The sequence below is a fragment of the Astyanax mexicanus genome, chromosome 1 (assembly GCF_023375975.1).
Source record: "Astyanax mexicanus isolate ESR-SI-001 chromosome 1, AstMex3_surface, whole genome shotgun sequence".
Lineage (NCBI taxonomy): Eukaryota > Metazoa > Chordata > Actinopteri > Characiformes > Acestrorhamphidae > Astyanax > Astyanax mexicanus.
Genome location: NC_064408.1, coordinates 89,716,099 through 89,740,415, shown reverse-complemented (window position 1 = coordinate 89,740,415; position 24,317 = coordinate 89,716,099). Strand labels below are relative to the sequence as shown.

Sequence of the window (24,317 nt, the reverse complement as noted above, 5' to 3'; positions counted from 1 at the left end):
TGGCTCGCCGCGCAGGGGGTCTCGGAGCGCGGTTCTGCTGCTACCGCGGGAATCACGGGCTGCGGTTCGGCTGCCACCGCGAAAGACACAGGGCGCGGATCGGCAGCTACCGCGGGAGGAAGTAGCAGCAGGCGGGCTGGTGCAGGAGGATAGTCCTCTTCCTCCTCGCTGGACGCAGGTGTGAGGAGATCGGAGTAGTCCCAGAGAAAGGACTCCTCACAGCCTGCATCCAAGTCACCCCCGTCCTCCTCGGGGCGAGGACCGAGGCCGACAGCACACACCCCCAGCGCCCCCCCAAAATTTTCCCCGCTCCGGAGGGAGTCCTCCCGCGCCTTGCGGGCTTTTCGGGCCTGTTTCCTCCGAGACTTTTTTCCCTTGTGGGTCTCGGTGGGCGCCTCTGAAGCTGGGCTGACGGGCTCCAACCCAAGGAAAGGCGCTGGAAGCGGGTCATCTCCCCGGATTTGCTCGGCGAGGAGCCGGAGATATTCAAGGTCCGCCTTTCGAGCTGCATGCCACTGTGCTACGTCCATGATGGTCGGTCTTTTTGTCAGGGTTGACCCAGGCAGAGAGACGAGGAGGCGGACGTATACACAGGTAGGGCGAAATTTATTAAATAAATATAAATAAACAAGTAAACAAAGAACAGCGAAACAAACCAAAACAAACTAGGGAGACTAGAGAACATAAATAAAACAAACAAGAGATAATAAGAATAACTAAACTAGACAGGGCAAGGGAGTAGACAAGAAAACTAAACAGGGAACTAGAAAATAAACAGAGATAAACACAGAACAAGGGACTCGGGCTAAGGCTAAGAAAACACTGAGAACAGAGAAACGCATAGGGACAGACAACGGGAGACAGTGCAAAGACCGACAGAGGACAAGTAACAGAGGAAGTCTATATAACTAAACAGGAAACACACTGGGAGTGGAAACACCTGGGGAAGGGGTGGAGCTACAAATGAGACATGAGGTAATGGAAAATCACAGGCAGAACACAGGGGCACGGGTCACGTGGGACAACACAGGCACGAGGACAGACAGGAAACAGGGCCAGGCGTGACATTTGCACAAAAATAAATATAAATTTTGGTATGTTGCAAATTTGCAACAACAGGCAATATGGTCTATTTGGGGTAAATTTGGTATGTTGCAAATTTGCTACAGCAGACATAATGGTCCATACTAAGATAACAATAACAGAGTAATATAACAGTGAAAAATCAATGTTTTATTTATGCACCCAACAGCAGGCATTCAATAATAAATAACACCAATTACTGTCACCAACACAATATACACAAATATTACAGGAAACATTTCATTAATTTGAATTCTAGATTCATTTGAATTGTAAATTGTCAAAGGTTCCTAGGTCCGTGGCGAATATGCACTAACAGGCATTGGGGGAATGCAGGCGCTATCTTGGCAGGTTGATTGAATCAAACGGTTAGTCGCATATTTGCAACAACAGGCGTTAAGGGGTTAAGAGGGTTCTGGAAAAATATCACTCCCTGGCTCACTTCTTGAGTAATTCGTGGATGGCACTGATATGTAAAAAATTAGAAGATGAACAGAGGTATGCTGTTCTCTGCCTGTTCCCTGCTGGGTGAAGAACTTCTACAGTAGGAATGCTGCTCATGTTTTAAATTCCTGTCTGTAATAGTTGTGATCTGTGTGTGCTTTAGGTCCAAATCTATGGGCGTTTGCTTTAGTTACACAGCAAATGAATGCAGCAGGACCTGTTCAATGCTGGCACATTTAATTAAACGTCTGAAATCTGTACGTCCAAAGTTCACAGGAATGCTCTGACAGCTCAGGACTTCCTTATCAACATTCCCTGAGCTTTAACTGTCCCTACACACAGCCACTCAGAATCAGAGATAAACAGAGAAACTGCAGACATTATCTACTGCCCTTACTACCCTTACTGCACCTAATCACTGCTTTCAGCATTCACACACTCTAACTTCACCAGGCTGCGTGTGATTACTGTGTTATAACTACTAATTCAGTGTGTGAGATGAACACATTCACTGTGAGGTTTGGTGTGAAACTACGGTTCTTTGTATAGAAAATTACAGACTCATGTTTCACAGACTCAGATTTCTGTACAGTAGGAATTAGAATAGGAACCAGGGGCCTCATGTACTAAGACTTGCGTGGATTCCTACTAAAATGTTCCGTACGCTCAGACCTGAAAAGTTCCGTACGCACAAAAAAATACGGATTTATCAAACCGTGCGTAGGCAGAATTCCAAGTACTTTCTCTTAGTACATCGCAATCAACTTGAAATCAAGCGTAAGTGCACGAAAACATCACACCTGCCATGTCTCCTCCCTCAATTACGCAGAGTATAATGTTATAACAATACTAATTATTACTAATATTATATAAGCGCAGCGTAATAACTAATAATTTCCCATGTTTTAAATTGTATTATTCTAAGATGGATAATAAATGGTTTCATTTAAATGAGTTGCTTACCAAGAAGCCACACGTCACACACTCAGCTTGTTTTCTTATCCTCTTATGCTCTTGGAAATCTAAAACAGCTTATAAGCCAGTCATCATCATGGGCCAAAAACATATTGGTCACGAAAAATGCGCTCTCAGTGAATTTGGCCATTAGCAATATTTTCCAATACTGCCAACGTTGCCATCTCCAACAACTCCAGCGCAAACTTTTATGCATGTTTATATGATGTAGGCTAAGTGGAAACACGTTAAACGATTATTTCTGTAAGCCAATGAAATTGTCTGATTAATTTACTTTATTTTACCCAATAATGGCTTACTACAACTATCTTATTAGTTGTAATTACAATGCATCGCCTCTAAGTGTCACCGAATGACAAAAACACAATACATACCTACAAAAAAAGGCATATGCCTGAAACGAAAGTGGGGGAAGCACTTTCTCACGTTTAAGTCGAATTTAGTACATCTGACCGTGAGCGTGAAATATGGCGTAAGCAATGTTTTTGTGCGTAGGCACCTTTAGTACATGAGGTCCCAGGTGTCACCATGAAACATTACAATTTATTTTTACACATTAAAATGTTATTCTGTTTACTATCTAAAGCTGCTTAGGTAGAATACTAATAAAGGAAAAATTGTAACAAATCTGAAAAAAATAAATTTACGATGGGAACTATTTTTGCCACACAAATACTCATGTGCCATTCATATATAATCAAAACCTGCTTAATTCAGAGATAAAAACGACTCAAAAATGTTTTTCTAGTATAGAGTATTTCACAAGAATTGCTGGTTTTGGATAGCAAATCAACTAATTTCATTTCATTTTCTCTACAGTAAACCACAGTGTCAGGGCCAGACAGGAATGAGACTGGTGCAGATACAATAAAATAACTTTTATTAAAGTTATAGAGTAGACAGGGGTAGTCAACAGAAACAGGGTCAGTACCAAAAATGCACAGTGTAGAGAAACCATACCATAACCGGCGGACAGTCCAGAGTTCATACACGGGTAGGCAGTATCACAGGGTAGGCAAAAATCCAGAGTACAATAAACAGTCCAGGTCATACACGGTAATCCAACACAAGGGAGCAGGCAAAAATCAAAGTCGGTAGAAAACAAAAACAAGATCATACACGGAGAAAAGCAAGGGCAAGAGAAACGCTTTGTATTGTAGGATTTACCAAACAGATACTCGGCGAGGTGTGAGCGTGAGCATGGTCCTTAAATACACTGAGTAATCAGTACTCGGGACTTCCTGGTGGCGTCATGTGACGTGTCATGTGATCGGGAGTGTGTGTTGTGTCATGGAGTGGTGCGTTCTGGGTATTGTAGTTGTTACTGTGAGAATCGCAGATAGAGCTGGATGTGGGAGACACAGACGTGCTTTCAGCACCAGACATGACAGTACCCTCCCCCTGAGGAACCGGAGCGGAGGCAGAACGGGGCCGACCCCGGCGACGACCACCCGGCGGACAGGGAGTACCGGCGGGAGGTGCAGGTGTCGGAGCGGAGGTGCCAGACAGACGGGGCTCACCAGAGCGAGAAACCCGACGAGTTGGAGCAGAGGAGGTCGGAGGACGCTTGGGACGTCCACGGGGCCTAGGAGCAGGCTTACCAGGAAAACGAGCATGAAACTCCACGAGCAAGGCAGGGTCCAGCACGTCTTTGGCAGCCACCCAACAACGCTCCTCCGGACCATACCCCTCCCAATCGATAAGGTATTGGAGCACACCCCCACGTCTGCGTGAATCCAGCACCTCCCGGACAGCATACGTGGACGACCCCTCCCCCTCCACAGCCGCGGGTGGAACATCAGCCGGTGCAGCGTCAGCGAGCGGACCCAGGACCATAGGCTTGAGGAGAGATACATGAAAAGAATTATTAATACGATACTGAGGGGGTAACTCCACCTTGTAAGTAACTTCATTAATACGTGACAAAATCTTAAGAGGACCAATAAACTTAGGCAGGAGTTTTCTACAACTACCCTCAAACCTAAAGTCCCGGGTAGAAAGCCACACCCGATCTCCTGGTTGGTAGTCAGGGCTGTCACCACGGTGCTTGTCAGCACGCTCCTTGTACACACGCAGTACCTCAGAGACTTTACGATGCGTGTCTTCCCACACCTGCTCACTGCGCTTCATCCATTCATCCACAGCCGGCACATCAGTGGACACCGCTGTCCAGGGAGCTAGGGGAGGCTGAAAACCCAGAACACACTGAAAGGGGGTGAGGCCAGAGGTAGTATTAACTAAGGAGTTTTGTGCAATTTCAGCCCAAACGAGGTATTGTGACCAATCAGTGGGATGTTTGAAGCAGTATGTGCGGAGGAATTTCCCGAGTTCCTGATTAACCCTCTCACATTGACCATTACATGTAGGGTGGAAACCAGAAGTGAGACTGACATGTACACCGAGATGTTCAAAAAATGCCTTCCACACACGAGAGGTAAATTGAGGACCACGGTCAGACAAAATATCTTCGGGGATACCAAAGTGTCTAAATACATGCATATAAATAGCTTGAGCAGTTTGGAAGGCAGTAGGCAGAGCTGGGAATGGAATAAATTTAACCCCTCTAGAGAAACGATCAACAACAGTGAGAACTGTAGTATAACCCTCAGATACAGGCAGATCAGTGACAAAATCAACAGCAATATGCGACCAAGGTCTCTCAGGTACAGGGAGAGGTAGTAGCTTACCGGCTGGAAGGGTTTTAGGCGTTTTACATTGCGCACAAACAGAGCAGGAGGTAACGAATGAGTGAACATCAGCACGCATAGAATTCCACCAGTAACGGGCAGAGAGTAATTGTAACGTGCGTGTGACACCAGGATGACCAGAGGTTAAAGCGGAATGAGCCCAGGTGATGAGCCTGTCTCGAAACTGGACGGGTACGAACGTTTTACCCTGAGGACAGTCCTCAGAATCGGGCTGATTAGCGTTACTTTGGCGAATCTGATCGTCTAACTCCCATTGAATGGCTGCGATCTGAACAGAGGGAGGAAGAATGCGTTCAGCCTCCTGGGGCTGGGATGCGCTGTCCACAGTGCTGTAAACCCTGGACAGCGCATCAGCTTTAGTATTACGGTTTCCCGGACGGAACGAGATTGAGAAGTTAAATCGAGAGAAAAAAAGAGACCAACGTGCTTGTCTCGGATTAAGTCGTTTAGCCGTGCGGAGGTATTCCAAATTCTTGTGATCAGTATACACAGTAAACGGATGAACGGACCCCTCCAGCCAGTGACGCCATTCTTCTAGAGCTAATTTCACAGCAAGAAGTTCCCTATCCCCTATCCCATAGTTACGCTCCGCAGGGGACAGCTTGCGTGAGAAGAAGGCTACAGGAAACAATTTGGGTGGCGACCCACTACGCTGAGAGAGAACCGCACCAACACCCGATTCGGAAGCGTCCACTTCCACTACGAAGGGAAACTCGGGATTAGGGTGCCTAAGTACAGGGGCTGAAATGAACGCAGCTTTCAGCTCACAGAAAGCGCGATCCGCTTCGGTTGACCATTTCAGGATTTTAGCAGCCCCCTTAGTGAGGGCAGTAAGGGGCGCAGCAATGGAGCTAAAGTTACGGATGAACCGCCTATAAAAATTAGCGAAGCCAAGGAATCGCTGGAGTTCTTTAATGGTCTGGGGCACAGGCCAACTAGTAACGGCAGTTACTTTGTCATCGTCCATAAGGACACCGGAGGAACTGATAACGTAGCCGAGAAATGTGACCCTTTGAGTATGGAACTCACATTTCTCGGCTTTGGCAAACAGACTATGTTCTCTCAGGCGTTGGAGAACTTGACGGACATGCTGAATGTGTGTGGGGAGATCTGGTGAATAGATAAGGATATCGTCTATAAAAAGGACAACAGAATGATTAATGAGGTCGCGAAATATGTCATTCATAAACGACTGGAATATAGCTGGGGCGTTAGCAAGACCGTAGCTCATGACCAGGTATTCATAGTGGCCGTTGGTGGTGGAAAACGCCGTTTTCCATTCGTCACCTTCCCTGATGCGAATGAGATTATAAGCGCTACGGAGATCGAGCTTGGTGAAGTACACGGCATTACGTAACTGTTCAAGAGCTGCTGGGATTAAGCGGGTAAGTGAACTTTTTAGTAATGTCGTTTAATCCTCTGTAATCTATGCAGGGTCTCAAACCCCCATCCTTCTTCTTCACGAAGAAGAAACCGGAGCCAACAGGGGATTTGGATGGGCGAATGAAACCCTGCGCAAGAGCTTCACTAACATACTCCTCCATAGCCTTCTCCTCATCACGAGACAATGGGTACACACGAGCTTTGGGCAGTACAGAACCCTCTAGTAAATCAATAGAGCAATCATAGGGGCGATGCGGAGGTAACTCGGTAGCTTTAGCTTTACTAAACACATCAGAAAAGTCATAGTACTCGGAGGGAATAGCAGGGGTATCTACAGAATTAGGGCTTTCAACAGAGGTAGATTGTAAAGAGAGTGAATTTAAAGATAAACAGTTCTCACGGCAGAAAGGAGACCAGGCAGTGATGTCTCCCAGGCTCCATGAAATGACGGGGTCGTGTGTCTTTAGCCATGGCGCTCCCAAAACCAGGGGATGTTCTGTGCATGGGAGCACATAGAGAGAGAGCTGTTCCACATGTAGAGCGCTGGCTTGAAGGGTGAGAGGAAGAGTCTGCAGGGTCACAGGTTTGGAGCGTACAGTCTTTCCATCGATGGCATGGATGGAGATCGACTTGGGGAGAACTTTCGTGGGTATGGCGTGCTCCTCCACCAGGTCCAGGCTGATAAAGTTCCCCTCCGACCCAGAATCTACAAGCGCTGAGACACAAAACACATCCGTTGGAGTGGTAATAATAACAGGCAACATGAAACATTTTTCTTTAAGTTCAGAAACAGGGGTACATACCACGTTAGCGCGTGGAGTACTCTCCACGCGCTGTCCCAGAGCAGACGCTTGAGCAGAATTGGGCCGGAGTTCACAGTTAGCCCTCAGATGACCTGAACCACCACAATAGAGGCACAGGTGAAGGAGCATGCGACGCTGCCTCTCAGCGACGGGTAATCTGGATCGTGTGATTTCCATGGGTTCAGAGATGGGTGCAGGCGCAAATTCCGGAACTGGATTCCCGGACTGGAGTAGTGCAGGGCGAACCGCAGGAGTGTGGCTAACAGCTTTGGGCTTACGGGAAAGGAGTTGATCCAGACGGATAGACAGAGCGATCAGCTGATCCAGGGTGAGTGAGTCGTCCTTGCATGCAAGTTCTCTTTGAATCTCAGGGTTAAGTCCGTGTCGAAACATGGAGATGAGAGCAGGGTCGTTCCAACCGCTGCTAGCAGCCAACGTACGGAACTCCAGAGCAAAGGCTGCCACAGATAGTTTACCCTGCTTCAAGGTAATCAGAAGCTCTCCACTAGATTGCCCATAGCGTGTATGATCAAAAACGCTGCGAAAAATAGACAAAAAAGTGTCGTAGCTGGATTCAGAAATGTTCTCCCAAATAGCTGTAGCCCAGTCCAAAGCCTTGCCAGACAACCGAGAAATTATAAACCCGATTTTAGCTTTATCAGAAGCAGGAGGTGAGTTGCTAAAAAACACGGAGCACTGGAGCAGAAACCCATTACACTTCTCAGTGTTACCGTCATAGACTTCGGGTTTACACACAGCGAAAAAGGGAGTAGTAGTTTCGTTAGGGCTGGCTACAGGACTAACCACTGGGCTAGGGTTCTGGGTGGATAAACCCCGGAGATGACTTATAATCTCGGCTAGCTGCTGCTGTTGGTTAACCTGGTGGCGTGCTAGCTCGTCAACAGCTTGGGTCACACCAGCGAGCGTTTGCTGGTGCTGACCTAAAAGCCGACCCTGGTTAGCCAAACCAGACTTAATAGACTCTGTATCCGCAGTCTCTGTCATTATGGCCGAGTATCTTGTCAGGGCCAGACAGGAATGAGACTGGTGCAGATACAATAAAATAACTTTTATTAAAGTTATAGAGTAGACAGGGGTAGTCAACAGAAACAGGGTCAGTACCAAAAATGCACAGTGTAGAGAAACCATACCATAACCGGCGGACAGTCCAGAGTTCATACACGGGTAGGCAGTATCACAGGGTAGGCAAAAATCCAGAGTACAATAAACAGTCCAGGTCATACACGGTAATCCAACACAAGGGAGCAGGCAAAAATCAAAGTCGGTAGAAAACAAAAACAAGATCATACACGGAGAAAAGCAAGGGCAAGAGAAACGCTTTGTATTGTAGGATTTACCAAACAGATACTCGGCGAGGTGTGAGCGTGAGCATGGTCCTTAAATACACTGAGTAATCAGTACTCGGGACTTCCTGGTGGCGTCATGTGACGTGTCATGTGATCGGGAGTGTGTGTTGTGTCATGGAGTGGTGCGTTCTGGGTATTGTAGTTGTTACTGTGAGAATCGCAGATAGAGCTGGATGTGGGAGACACAGACGTGCTTTCAGCACCAGACATGACACACAGTTTCACACCAAACCTCTAAAACAACATTAGTTCCTCTAAAACATTAACTGATGTGGAAAATGGAAAGTGAAGTTCCCTAATATTTATTCCTTCTTCTTATATTTTTAAAGGGCCAATATCGTAATTTTCTCTGTTCTTAAGAAAGCTAATTTCTCTGTTTTGATTGGCTGCCGGCCAAATATGGTGCCTTGTTGTTCTGGAAGACAGAAAACCATGTATAGTTGACAATCACTTAATAAGGGCTTATAGCATTTACAACATACATACATACATACATCAATAAATACAATAAATTCATGAGGAATTCACAATACCAGTACCATAATTTTTTTACACCACACATACTACTAAACATATGATACTAAGTTCATTCGTTTAAACCTCACTTGTGTATAATCTGTGCAAACTGCCTGCGACATTAAAACTCTGTGTACATGTCGTTTAAAAACTCCAGGACCCTTTATTGCAGAGACTTTCTTCAAAATGCTTTTTACAGTAGAGATACGACGCTTCTCACGGTTGCAAATCCAATCATATATATATATTTTTTTTACAGTTTATCAGTGGTAATGTTTAATTTTTTAAACACTCAGTGAACAGTACAGTACAGGGTTTTACACATCACACGTAGAGCAGGGCGGGCAGCAGCAGCAGCAACAACAGCCTCCGGGCCGGCAGGGGGCGGCGGGCTCGGCGGGGCTGTAGTGTGAATGAAGCTGTGATCAGCGCAGAGCTGTGGGCTGTGAGTTGAGCGGAGATCAGTCAGTCGGTCCTCTTCACTTTTACAGCTCCGAGTCCAGAAGTTTGGAGGTGCTTTCAGCGGGAATCCAGCAGGATGGGGATCAGGAAGAAGAGCAACAAGAACCCGCCGGTTCTGAGCCACGAGTTCGTGATACAGAACCACGCAGACATAGTGTCCTGTGTGGCCATGCTGTTCCTGCTGGGGCTGATGTTCGAGGTGGGATTTGGTCTGATTTTCTGTTTTATTTTGGGATCATTTCAGGGCCAGGGGGTTTATTGAGGTGTGAAGTGTCTGTTCGATGTGTTTTGGTGGGTCTGAGCTCCAGTTAATGAGTTATGGCTTTTAAATCACAGTTGGCAAGAGATGTTGTTAGTATTTACTCATTTTTACTCCTTTGGTTTCTTATTTTATTCTACTTGGCTTTTAGTCTCATATACGGATAGTATAAACCTAATTGTTTGTGTTTGTTTCTTATTCAGCAGCTTCTTGTCGAATTTCCCGTTCCACCTTAAATGGTGCAGCAGTTACAGTGTGCGGGTGAAGCGGAGGCTTCAACGTTAGCTAATGTAAGTGCTGCACTATTTAAGGTGGAACGGGAAAATCGACAATAAGCTGAGAATAACTGTAGCTATATTCGTTTTTTACATCTAAAGAGATCTAAAATAAGCTCATAAGTCATGTTTTGCGCGTGTTATGGTAAAAACAACCAGTGTTACAGCGGTTTCAGACTAGGCACCTCACAGTAAAGAGAAACAGCTGTTAAGATGCGCGGTATTACCGACATTAGAGCTAAAAACGGGCTCTGTCCGATTGTACCCCTCTTTGGTGGGGTTAAGGGAGCCAATTATTAATATTAGTGACCTCAGTGAGTTTATTCAGCAGTATTTCTCTGACTGAGAGTCTGTGCAGCTTTAGTGTTACGTGGCATTCAGTGGACGCACACACAAAGTCTCACGTGCACACACGCACGCACTCACAACAGAGACCGGTCTAATCACACACCTGCTCATTTAAAGACAACTAAATTATCCAAATCTGTGTCTAAATCCTGTGCCCGGTCAGTTCTACATTTAAAGTTTAGCCTCTTTCTTTCTAAAAAGTAGCGCCAGGCTATAGCAGACGCGGTGCATCATGGGAGTTGTAGTTTTTCTGTAGGCGTAGCGAGAAGAACGGATGTCGTGGCATTACTAACTTACAGATATATAATTAGGTTTGCAGAGTGAACTGTAATGATAGCTTTATTTATTTACCTGCTTTTACCCGTTACAACTAAATAACTAAATGAATAACTGTTGTTGCTTTTGTGTGTTTTTTTCTTTATTAACATCATTTATAACATTAACATAAATAATTCACTTTCCACTCACAGACAAGCACTTAAGGTGCTGCAGCAAAAAAATATTTTAATGCCTGAAATGCTAATATGACATTTTATTCTTACTCTGAAATTGCAAATATACATAAATGGCATTATTCTCTCATGAAATCAGTTTGCCGTTTATATGCATGTTCTAAATGTTCTTTACTATTATTGTATTGTGGTAGTTATTTTGTTACATTACATTAGAGCTGGACAATATAACTTATTTGTTTTATGTAATTATTTTTTTATTGTTTAATGATAAATGTTCTAAGGACATCGACAATAAGCATATCAATAATATCAGTCTGTGATTAACACAGACCCAGCTGTACATTTCATTATAGAAAGTGTAGGGGAAAAAAGCATTAAATTGGAAGTTGTGCAGCAAAAATGAAAGAGCATATTAATAGCAGGGTAGCAAAATCCGCTGCTGCTGATGCATTTTGTCTGCGTGTCAAAATACGATAAATCCTGTGTATCATGTAAAAGTCTTTAAATATTGTGATATATTTTTTTATCATATCACTGAACTCTGTCAGTGAATGATTACATACACCAAGGGTGGTGACTTTTGAACTGATCATATCGAGCAATATCAAATTTGTATTGTGTCGCCCGAAATAAAAAAATATATATTATGACATAGATTTTGCCGTATTGTCCAGTTTTACAATACATTATTTCTTTTGTTTCATTACTTTTGGTATGTTACTATTGTTTAAAAAACAGGCAGAGGTTTACAGATTTATTTTTGTTTTTGCTAAATGTTTAAAACGTTTATACTGAATAAACTTTTAATAATGTTTTCTTGCAGTAGTATACTCATGAAAAAATCAAATATGTTCATATCGCCAGGAATCTCAACATCACAAAAATAGCCATTCATAAATGTTCAAGGGATTATGACCGCTATTAGTTGCATTAGGCTTTCTGTTGTGAGAGGAAGTCAATATTAACATGAGTGACATGTGCAGGCACTACTATAGTATAAATGATATTGACTGTGCTGCTTTTTTGTTACAGATCACATCAAAAATTGCAGTGTTGTTCATAACGGTCCAGTACAACGTCACAGTAACAGCTAACGGTAAGTGTAAGAATATTCTGATCACTTAGCAGTCACATTGCAGATGTTTGCTTTTTAATGGAGTAAATGTATCTTTACATTACATTACATTACATTTGGCAGACGCTTTTGTCCAAAGCGACTTACAATATTGAAGTGCAAATAATAGAAGAGGTTAAGTACATAAATAATAGGAGTTAAAAATAAAGGATCTATAGATAGGGCCTTAAGGAGGTCAGAGGGAAATAATGGGATAGAGGAGTAGAGAAGAGGAAGAAGGAGATGAGGTTAGAATTAGTTAGTTTGTTAGAGGTGTTAGGAGAGTAAGTGCTCTTTGAAGAGCTCTGTCTTCAGGAGTTTCTTAAAGATAGCGAGAGATTCTCCTGATCTGGTAGTGGAAGGTAGTTTGTTCCACCATTGGGGAACTCTGTATGAGAACAGTCTGGATTGCTTTGTGTGAGTGTTTGGCAAAGCGAGGCGACGTTCATTGGAGGAGCGCAGCGGCCTTGAGGTAGCGTAAGCCTTCAGGAGCGAGTGCAGGTAGGAAGGAGCCTGTACTGTCATCACCTTGTAGGCGATTGTAAGCACTTTGTATTTGATGCGAGCAGCAACCGGTAGCCAGTGGAGCTCAATGAGCAGCGGAGTGACATGTGCCCGTTTTGGCTGGTTGAAGACCAGACGTGCTGCTGCATTCTGAATCATCTGTAGTGGTTTTACTACACAGGCCGGGAGGCCAGTTAGTACGGCATTGCAGTAGTCGAGGCGTGAGATTACCACAGCTTGTACCAGGAGTTGGGTGGCCTGTTGCGTCAGAAACGGTCGAATTTTTCCGATGTTGTAAAGCGCAAAGCGGCAGGATCGAGCAACTGAGGCCACATGGTGCGTGAAGAGAAGCTGGTCATCAACCATGACACCCAGGTTCCTAGCAACCTTTGTCGGTGAGAGAGAGAGAGAGTCGATGGTTATGGCAAAGTTGTGTTGAATAGAAGGTTTTGCTGGTATGACCAGAAGTTCAGTCTTTGAGAGGTTTAGTTGGAGGTGATGTTCCTTCATCCATGCGGATATGTCTGAGAGACACTGTGATATTCGTGCAGAGATTGAGTGATCATCTGGTGAGAACGACAGGTATAGCGGAGTGTCATCAGCAAAGCAGTGGTAGGAAAATCTGTTCTGTGTTTCAAATAATATAAAAGTATAAACTGCAAAACTCAAACCAAGCAAGGTCAGCCTGGTCATTTAGATAAGGGATCTACAGAGGCAACCTTCTTAAACCACTCTAAGGGCATTAGGAAACTTTTTTTTTTACTAGCTGAAACACCATTTAGAGTCTGTGTGCAAACATATGGTCCTTTAAAGTCGACCAGTTGCCAGTGAGATGAAAATTCCTCTTCTACTTATTACTTAAAAGCTTTAGGACCCTCTTGATTAGCAACTTGCTGACATGCTTTATAAAGCAGATATATAGGTCTTTCAGAAAGTTACTGCTAATTTATAGTGAAACAATTCTGGAAATCATGTGTGTGTTTGTCTGTCTGTTCAACAGAAGGCCCAGAGGAAACAACTATCAATTACTTTCAGCACGGGCTGAAGGATGTGGCTACCGTCTTCTTCTACATGCTGGTGGCTATTATTATGCACGCCATTATTCAGGAGTACATTCTTGATGTAAGTGTTTAAAGACTATCTGATTGTGTTATTCACAGCACTGAATTAACTTTTACCTCTTTTTAGGTTATTAGGTTTTGTGTCTTGCTTTCATTGCTTTGATTAACCGGGATCTATTTCTTTATACTGCCTGTATTATAACCCATATGAGTACACTGACTAAAGATGAGTGTAGGTGTAGTGATGGTCTTATGTCTTTACTGACCTTTTATGTCTTCCTCTACAGAAAATTAACAGGAAGATGCACTTCTCCAAGACCAAACACAGCAAGTTTAATGAGTCCGGCCAGCTGAGTGCTTTTTACCTCTTCTCATGTGCGTGGGGAGCCAGCATTCTCGTCTCTGTAAGAACAATTCACCACACATCTCTTTTACTCTAAAGACAACACTAGTCTGTGGTGTGCCATTCATTTTTCTGTCATTCACTGTAGGAGCATATCCTGTCCAACCCGGTCAGCCTCTGGGAAGGCTACCCCCACACCCTGATGCCGTAAGTAGCCTTCTCTGTGATTACCACTCTGTGCTACTGTAGAATTCTTTATAATCAGTAAACTTTCACTTCAGGTATCCATGATTTCAATCCCAATATGTCATCAATTTATCAGAGCATACACATCATATTAGATTTGTTTATATGATTATTTGATTAAACTCAATTTAATCAAAGTTTAATCTTCACAATATATAAATGATTCATATTTTGCTATGTGACATTGTTTGTAAACAAAGTCATTTTAGGATCTGTCAGTGTGTGATTGATACATTCACTAACGAATGACTGGAGAACCCTTATGCTTTATAGGGTCAAATAATTACATTGTGTGTTAGTGGGTGTGTGATTAACATAGTGTAGCTGAGTGAGGGAAGGCTGATTTGATCAGTGTGTGACGAGTAGATTAATAGGAGATTGTATTCTTTCAGCAACATTATCATCACTCATCACTGTGTCTTCATCATAATGACAGATAAACTCAACCATAATGAGGAGACCTTTATAAGTTATTATTAAAGTGCACTTAGCAAACTGCAGAGTTCCACCTTAAATGGTACAGCTGTTAAGTGGTCTAGCTGAAATGAGGGAAAAGTGTATAAGAAAGTACTAATATTTGCTCCAGCTCACACAAGCAAAGAGACTGAAAAAGAAGTGACTGACATTAAAAAGCAGTTGTGTGTTTTGGAAATATCTGTTCCACCTTAAGTGGACACATCAGTTTTGCTTTTTAAAACAAACTTTATTAATTATTTTCAAAGTACATTACAAAATTATCACAAATTATACATATTTTTCAATCACAGCAAATCAATTTCCTTACACAAAGTCTGCACCATCAATTTCCAACCATGCATTATTCAAATATTAATTAATTGATTAATTAAACAACACCTAATTAAAAATATATATATATTTTAGTTTTGGAGTCCATTGTCTTTAGCCTCTTGAGTTCGCAAATGATTTGTTTAAAAATCGTATTTGCAGGAATTTTTCTTTGGTTGATTACCATTTTGCATCTGGTTTTCCCAAAGCTTACTGTTTATAATACAGAGAATATGCCATAATACATCTTTAGTTTTATGGTCAAGAGTTTCAAAGTTTCCATATATGATTACGTTGTGGTTTAACTCTATGTTAAAGCCAATGTCTTTCATTTTTGCCAAGACCAAGCATGTAACTGCTGCACCATTTGAGCTGGAAAGGAAAACTTTAATAAAAAGCCCCCTTCAGCTAAATTGAGAAAATTATATTATGATATTTGGCATGTAGCACGCTCCTTGCTAACTAGTGGGGTAGTTTTTTAATAATTGTTAGCAACATTATCTTAAAGCTTTGCTGATTTGACAGAATTTTGCTGTAATACTGATGTCCGGTTCTGTCTTTGATGTGCTGTTTAATTCAGGTTCCAGATGAAGTTCTACTACATCTGTCAGCTGGGCTACTGGCTCCACGCTATTCCTGAACTCTACTTCCAGAAGATCAAGAAGGTGAGTGTGTGAAGTCTTGCAGGACTCGTTTTTCAGTGTGAGCTACAGATTCCATCAATTCTGAAACAACCCCACTTCCCATCATTGTCAGGGGACGGATGTGTCCCTTGGGGGTTCGAAGTGGTTCCTAAACAGTAGCTGAAGGAAATGCTGTGCTGTTACGATAAAAACAGTTCAAAACAGTGTCAGTCATGTTTGTGCACTAACAGTAGGTCTGTGTGTTGTTGTGTACTTACACAGAATGTTTTTTCTTCCCTTCCCAGGAGGACATGCCCCGTCAGCTGGTTTATATCAGCCTGTACCTGGTCCATATTGCGGGAGCTTACATCCTAAAGTATGTACAACATTCGGCAACTTCATTTTCACACTACAATTTATACATTTCCCTGGTAGAGGCTCCTAAACTAAGTGTTTTAGTTGTGTATGCATTTATATTTATTGCAGAAAAGCATGGAAATGAATGTGGTTTCACTCTTTTCTTATTTAAATAGAAATGAAGCCAAAAATGAGGTATTTAACAGTAAAATACCTAATTTGTTATGAAACAAAGTGTTCATCAAATTACAGTACCAGAGCTCAGCTCTGTTTGCTCAGATTGTTTTGCTCTGTTTGTTGCTATGATGAAACAAAGCTATTACACTTCAGTCTAACCCGCACACCAGTTGTAATAACTTTTAATGATACTTGGACCAGAAAACAGAGTCCAGACCAGGAATCAAATGCATCAAGACCACAGCTGAGACAAGCACGTCTAACTGCGCTAGCTTTAGTTGAGAACAATCCTGCCTTTTAAGACATTTTGCTATTTAGCCTCTAAACATTTATTGGGCGAGATTACCGCCTTTGTCAGATTTCAGAAAATAAATAAAGAAAACTCATGACTAAAGTGCTTTTTTTTTTTTTTTTTTTTTTTCCCCCTTCCCCCCCCTCCTCCTGATTTTGCTTTTTCTTATTATGACTGCATGATATTCTCCACCTTGTCGCACAAATGAAAAGGCTATCACAGCATCTGTTCCAGTGCCAGGGATCATCTCAAAATTACTGAAATTGAAATCAAGCTTTAATGTTGTTTTATTATTTAATTGTTATTGTGACATTAGCTGTCTTGTTTGTTTCACTAACAAAAAATGATAGGAGCATCATCTTTTTATCCTGGTCATTTTAAACAACCCCTCACTCTAAAGCTGCTGTGGGACATAATATAATAATTACTTATGCGTTTTTATGAGAAGCTTTGTGTATTAAAAAAAGCTAAGTGATGAATTTTACTTGTGCTATCGTTTATTTACGTGCTTATTGTGTGTTTCAGTCTGAACCGTCTGGGTCTGGTGCTGCTGGTGCTGCATTACTTCGTTGAGCTTCTCTTCCACGTCTCGCGGATCATTTATTTCAGCAACGAGGAGAGACAGACCGGGTGAGTTTACAAACATCTGCACTTTTATAATCACACCAAGCTGCTATTAGTGCACAAATTAAAGCACAGATTAAAGCTTTTTGGCTCCAAATGTGGTTTAATCCTTTATATCCCAAAATAAAAGGTTATGCTCAAAGTTTTTCATACTGAACCAGATTTAAATTCACACAGATAATTTTACTTGCTGTAGAAAACGAGCATTAGTAAAGCAGCTTAAGTAACATGGAAATAATAATGCATCACTAAAGATAAGAATTTAACTCAAAACTACACTCTAACTCCCCCACCTTTATCTTATAAACCAATCTTTGCTCAGACTCTTCTAACACTCTATCTGGTAGACTGAGCTTTACTCAGATGTCTCCTGCTGATACAGTCTTTTCTCACACTCCACCTTCTATGAACTAATTTTAACTCCCTGAAATGAAAATATTGTTAAAAATATTTACTTGTTCAGTCCCATTCAGTTCTGTTTAATTCAATAAAATTGAATTAGGTGATGGGCACATGCTCATTGTTAATGTTAGAGATAATGGAGAGCTATAGCTAATTTGGGCGTCTCAGTAAATGAGAAAGAGAGAGATAAATAGAGAACAGAAAGGAAGAAAAGGAAAAGGGGATTATCAGTCCTTGTATTAAATTAGAGGCGATATTATAAAATGGCTATAATTTCGTGTGTGTGTGTGTGTGTTTGTGTGTGTGTGTGTGTGTGTGTTTGTGTGTGTGTGTGTGTGTTTGTGTGTGTGTTTGTGTGTGTGTTTGTGTGTGTGTGTGTGTTTGTGTGTGTGTTTGTGTGTGTGTTTGTGTGTGTGTTTGTGTGTGTGTTTGTGTGTGTGTTTGTGTGTGTGTATTTGTGTACAGGTTCAGTGTGTGGGCTGTACTCTTCGTGCTGGCTCGGTTGTTGACCCTGTCTCTGTCTGTGCTGACTGTGGGCTTTGGTCTGGCTGGAGCTGAACAACAGGGGCTCAACCTCAGCGAGGGAAACTTCAACGTGCTCTTTGTCAGGTAGAACAGCTCACAACAGAACAGCACAGCACAGTTATACCACTGGAAACTTGGAGATTGACATAGCAAGAAATAGGGCTGATCAATATGGTAAAAATATTTAAAGATATTTATACTGCACACAATATTTATAATAAGTCAGTAATGCATCAGTGGTGACATGCTTAGAATACTATTTAAATACTCTTCCATACAGTGATTTAAATTTTAATTCTACTTCAATTTATACAATTAAACTGGACTATTACCGCTTTTTTTTTTTTGCGATATAGGCTGCAACGTTTTATAAAGCGCATTATTAATGAACGTCTATTTTCGTACATAAGGCACACCGGATTATAAAGCACATTTTAAAGAGAAAATGGTGAAATGGACTTTTGGTATAGTAAAATAAAGTACTTACCTGTGATGAATAGCACTCCTCTGTTCTCCTACAGCATTTTGAGATCCAGAAATTTTAACAGTTTGTCCAAACACCCTTCAGACTGGATGACACGGGGCATAATTTGCCCCAATAAATTGCTTTTTCCACAGTTATCCAGCTCAAAGTAGCTCCAAACCTCCTTGCAAATTATGCCCCGTGTCACCCAGTCTGAAGGGTGTTTGGACAAACTGTTAAAATTTCTGGATCTCGGGACACTGTGGGAGAACAGAGCTGTGCCATTCGTCAAAGGTAAGTACTTTTTTTATGTTTTACTACACCAAAAGTCCATTTTACACTGGAGTTTTTCTTTAGGAGGTGTAGGAGGGTAGATAACTAAGTTAAGTAAAGCTAAGCTAAGTAAACAAAACTGATGTCAAACGAGTGCTGGATGTAAATCTACACAGATTTCTCTCCTTTTTTGGGTAAGTAGAGATCTTCTGCTTATTTACATTAAGCTTAGAATTCCCAATTTGTTCCAGCACTAAGGCTGGAGTATTAGCATTAGCTTCTAACTGCTAGTGCTAATGCCACCCGACAGCGCTACACTGAGGAACTGGAGTGTTCTGGTAAGCCAGGATGATATTAGCTAGCAGTTCATGCCAGGTAGCTTGTTTTAAATGGTAAACACGCAAACTACAGTCTGATATACTCACCTCTGAACTGTGAAAAAGCTAGTGCGGTTAGCAGCTAATGCTAATACTACTTCAGCCCCGGTACTGGAGAACTAAACTGAATCTCTTGTATAACACTGTGCTTTAGCGGAGTGTCTTTACTGCTTCTTACAACCTGACTGGTAAAATTTATTTTTAAGGTGCACTAGATTAAAAAGCGCACTGATGATTTTTGGGAATCTAAAGAATTTTAGGTGCGCCTTTTAGTGCGAAAAATACAGAAATTCTCCTTGCATTTAAATACAGTACAGTTTTTTTAAGCAGTGGTTATTTCTTTAATATACTTAACAAAAAAATATGTTATTAATATGATAGGAACTATTGCAATATGATAAAATATCTTCCTATTGCCACCTCCAGCATGAGATTACGTTTGCATAAACACTTATTTTCATGTTTGTTTTCAGGAAATGCTGCTCAGTAATTCGTCTCACTGTCTTATATTGAAATAATTGCTTTCTGAGATGAGTATATTCACAGTCTGCATGTTGTAATGTGTGTTTGTTGCTCAGGGTGACTGTGCTAGCTGCTATCTGCACCACTCAGGCCTTCATGATGTGGAAATTCATCAACTTTCAGCTACGCCGGTGGAGAGAGCATGCTCAGACCGTTTCCTTAAAGAAGAAGTCTGTCTCTGCAAAGGGGAAGTCTAAGAAAGGTGGGGGTGCATTTGTTTAATGATTACTTTTTTGCCATTGCTTTTCCCAGTCAAATAATACAATGTTTATACCCAGTGTAAAAATCTGTGATCTTGACTTGCTGAAGAGTCATTCCAGTTTAAAGCTTCATAAACATTTATATCTGTAGTGTTCTGTTGTGTTACAGTTCGCTTAATACCACAATGCAATATGATTTGCTAGTCTGTTTAAAAAGCTGTTCTTCCAGGTAAAAACACACCCTGGCCCATCAGTATTACCAGCTTAACTAAACTGGTCTACCACCCTGGTCAGACCAGCTAAACCATCAAACCCATAGGCTTATGAGATCATCTGTTATGCTGGTCAAGAGCTAGGCTGCTCAACCAGCTTGCTAACCAGCACAGCAGATCATTTCATAAGCCTGTAGGTTTAATGGTTTAGCTGGTCTGACCTAGGTGGTAGACCAGTATTATTAAGCTGCTAATATTGATGGACCAGTGTGGTCACCTACTGCTAACCAAACTAAACGTGCTGAAACCATTTAGCTACCACATTAGAGAAGTGTGCTAACTATTTAAGACACTCGAGTCTAATCATATCAATTCAGTGCGCTGTAGCATTAGCTTATTTGTAGCAGTATTAGTATTTTGACTTTTTAAAGACCTCGTAATTCAGAGTGTCAGGTGATGTTCTGGAGTACATACACAGGGCAACAGGGTTCTGAACATATTAATTTACCACAGGATATGATTAATAATTATTTATAATATCGCCAACATTTTTTAATATTGTGAAATATCGTGCCATAAAACCCACCCCTAATATCACATCAGGGTAGTGTTTTTTTTTTTGTTGTTTTTTTTTTTTTGCTGTTTTTAGCAAAATTAAAATTCACACTGTTCTCATTTCCTATTATACAGCTCTGGAAAAAAAGTAAGAGACCATTTAAAATGATGAATTTCTTTGATTTTACCAAATTAAAAAACCTCTGGAGTATAATCAAGAGTAAGATGGATGATAACAAGACATCAAACCAAAATGAACTGCTTGAATTTTTGCACCAGTAGTGGCATGAAGTTATCCAAAAGCAGTGTGTAAGACTGGCGGAGGAGAACATGCCAAGCTGCATGAAAACTGTAATTAAAACCAGGGTTATTCCACCAAATATTGATTTCTGAACTCTTAAAACTTGTTTTCTTTGCATTATTTAAAGTCTGAAGGGCATTTTGTCATTTCTCTATTTCTGCAAATAAATGCTCTAAATGACAATGTTTTATTGTTTTATTGTGATAATACAAGCTACAGTAGTATGTGTCTCCTGCCTCAAATCTGCATTGCATATAGGTATAAAATATCATTGTGCTGTTCTTTGCAGCTAACGGCGTGAATGGATCCCTCAGCACCAATGGAGCAGGTTCCCCGAGAGCGAAGAAGGAGAAATCATCCTAAGTTACCCCTGATATCCATTCCCTGCTTACCCAGCCCATTTATGGATCATTCCCCAGCCCAGTGCTCCTCTCAGCTGCTCCAGGAGAGCCCCTGCACTGCAGGTTTGATTTTTCCTGCTGTAGAAGACCCCCATTCAACTCCTCAGCTAATTCACCGTGGCTTCACAAGGCGAGGCGGGCAGGAAAAAGAGGAAATGTGCATTGCATAGGCTCCGTATGTCTGGAACAGACCCCTGAGCAGCTCTTGTGTATCTTAAGAGATGTACATGACTGGGTAGTTGCTGCCCTGTCCTTTACTGTAGTGCACCAACATCGCTGAAATGTCTACAGCCGCAAGAAGCGTAAGGGAAGAGGGCATGAGCTGTTCGCTTTTTGTTTTGTTTGTTTTCGTTTTTGGATATTTGCTTTTGAGTTTTTATTTTTTTGTTATTTTTTGTTTTGTTATTTTTTTCCCTCCCAGACTGAAAGGGTCCAAGTGCTGCATGCTTCTGTACGCTTGAAGCTTTGTCCTACATTTCCCAACATGCATCACAATTTTGTGGTTCAGCTGTGCCTCAGTCGGGTTCAGCTGGAAAGGTGAATAAACTAAGTGCCTAACTCGACCAAAATCTGTACAGAACATTGATCTTTCTGTGTTTAAAGCAGGTATGGAATAGGAACAAACAATGATACATAAAGATCCAGGTTCTCAAAGCCAACTGTGTGTGCGTGTGTTTTGGTAATTCAGTGTTTAGCAGCAGCAGTTATTTTGCTTAATTTGTGTCCTTATTGTACAAAAGTGGTGTTATAAACATTCGGTTATTATTGGATTATGTTTTGCACTGCAGTGCTTTGCTGCTCTACTGCCTGAACCCTTTTGTCCTAATCGAGAAATTTATGATAAATAATCATTTATATTTCTTTTCTTTTTCTCCCCTGTGGTCTAATCCATCCTGCCACTCATAGCTTGTGTTTTTATAAACCTGGCTCATAATTTTCTTAAGAATTTATTTTGTTCTAAGAAAAACAATAAACGGTGGAAGAAGAGAGAATCAAAATCTGCCTTTTTTTTGTTTGTTTTGTCTTTGGTAAAGTATGTTTCCCTTTCAAGAATGGGTGATATGGAAACTGACTGTCACAATATGATTTATTTTTGCAGTTCAGTATAGGGCTGGACAATATAATAAAAAAAATCTCAATATTATTTAAATATAGGAACAATTCTTTTAGTTCTTGTATAACTCAATTTGTTTTATGTGACAGCACTATTTAAAGTGATGCACAAACTCTTGTTTCCTTTACTTTAAATTTTATGTTTTGTTTTTTACAAATAGAGTAGACCTCTTCAATCTTACATGCAGGATTTATATTAAACAATACAATCCTTGTGTTTTAGTTAAGGGTTTTTAAGTTTCTGACAGAAGCAAAATGTGTATCTTCTGGCAGCTTCTTTATGTAAAAATGTACAATGATGATCTCAATTATTTAAACAGCAATTCAACTTCCCAGCCCTAGTTTAAAACTTAGATAGGCTGGTTCCTTTCATTTACAACTGGAGTCAGCTTTTTATTGAACATTTCACACACTGCACTGCATAAAAACAGGTCAATGATTACTCACATTATACACGGAAAATCAAATACCAGGAATTATGGATTTCTGTGTCATTTTCACAGAATTTGACAACAAATTTTCTTCAATATTCTTCCATGTGGAGTAATGAAGCAGTAACTTTAAGTCTAATGGCGGGCGAGGGCCTATGTGTCAGTAAAAATATTGATATTTGATGCCATTTATCAGTAATATATAAGTGAAAACAATATGCTATATATTTAATACTGATTTTTTTTCTTACCCCTAGTTGTTTTGTAGGCCTGGGCAATGTGGTAAAAATTTGTACACAATATTTATCGATACACATGATCATGGTCAAAATGTATGAGAAGTGTCCAATCCTTAAAAAAACATCTTTGTTCAGATTGTCCTGTTGTTTATCCAATTAAACTGGACTAATTACACTCTTTTTAATTTAATGTACAGTAGGGTCAAACATCTTTTAGCACTGGTGATGCCCTCAGTATGCTTTAAAAATAATATTGTTTATAAACAAATAAGATAATAATTAAAAGTGCAATAACTTGTTTTATAGTCCAAATCTATTCTGTAATAATCAAAATAATTAAAAAATAGCATTTTTCTCTCTGTGTTGTTATTCATAACCACTAAATCAATCAAACTGTCTTTTGCTCTGCCTAATAGCTTAGTAAACATGTAATTATGGTGTGTTAAACATGGACCTATTGGCACCATGTCTAATACTAGGCTTGGGCTAGAGTATAAAGGCCTCCAGCATTAAGCTGTGGAGCAAAGGAACTCTGTGTTCTCTAAAAAAAGATGGTGCTCCATCCTATACCTTTTGTGATGAGTTGAGGATTGTGAACAGTGTATGCAATCAAAATCTCTCATGAATGCTCCAAAATGTAGTTGAAAGTGTTCTCTGAACAATGAAAATATAAATTGACAAGTGTCCCAGTATTTTTGTCTATGTGATGTACGGCAAAAAAAAATGTTTCCTGATTTGGTCGTGAAGTAATTGCTTTGACCATGTGGTGGCGCTGTCGACCAAGATTTAAGCAAGAGATCAATAAACTGCATTTCCTTATATTTTGCAAGAGTTAAAATACATTATTGTCATAGGGTTAGTAGAAATGCACTTGTATGATCATTCTTAGCTGATGTTCATATCTGCAGATGAAGATACATAAACATTTTAAAAATGTTTGGAACAGCTTTACAGAGAAATAGAACATCCATTAATGGATTTAATTAATTAAATAAATGCAGATATTTTAGAGCAGGTTAATAAATACATTATCACTCAATTCAAATCAAATTGTATATCGCTTTTTACAACTGATGTTGTCACATCACCTTTTTTGAC

The 24,317-nt window shown here is 40.8% G+C and overlaps 1 protein-coding gene across 1 annotated transcript; it reads left to right on the top strand.

The window, feature by feature from the left end:
- Positions 1–9,688: 9,688 nt before the first annotated feature.
- On the top strand, positions 9,689–22,434 carry tram1 (translocation associated membrane protein 1). Its single transcript, XM_049485448.1, has 11 exons — positions 9,689–9,940; positions 12,111–12,174; positions 13,697–13,818; positions 14,045–14,161; positions 14,249–14,307; positions 15,713–15,797; positions 16,061–16,131; positions 17,107–17,211; positions 18,073–18,216; positions 19,824–19,969; positions 21,325–22,434. The coding sequence occupies exons 1-11, from the start codon at positions 9,818–9,820 to the stop codon at positions 21,396–21,398; spliced, it is 1,110 nt and encodes a 369-aa protein (XP_049341405.1). The 5' UTR covers positions 9,689–9,817; the 3' UTR covers positions 21,399–22,434.
- The last annotated feature ends 1,883 nt before the right edge of the window (positions 22,435–24,317 follow it).

Excerpts from the sequence above, each read along its gene's own strand:
- tram1 (XM_049485448.1), top strand. The coding sequence starts at position 9,818 with ATGGGGATCAGGAAGAAGAGCAACAAGAACCCGCCGGTTCTGAGCCAC. Across the intron at positions 9,941-12,110 it reads TGCTGGGGCTGATGTTCGAG|ATCACATCAAAAATTGCAGT; the intron begins GTGGGATTTGGT and ends TTTTTGTTACAG. Across the intron at positions 12,175-13,696 it reads CGTCACAGTAACAGCTAACG|AAGGCCCAGAGGAAACAACT; the intron begins GTAAGTGTAAGA and ends TCTGTTCAACAG.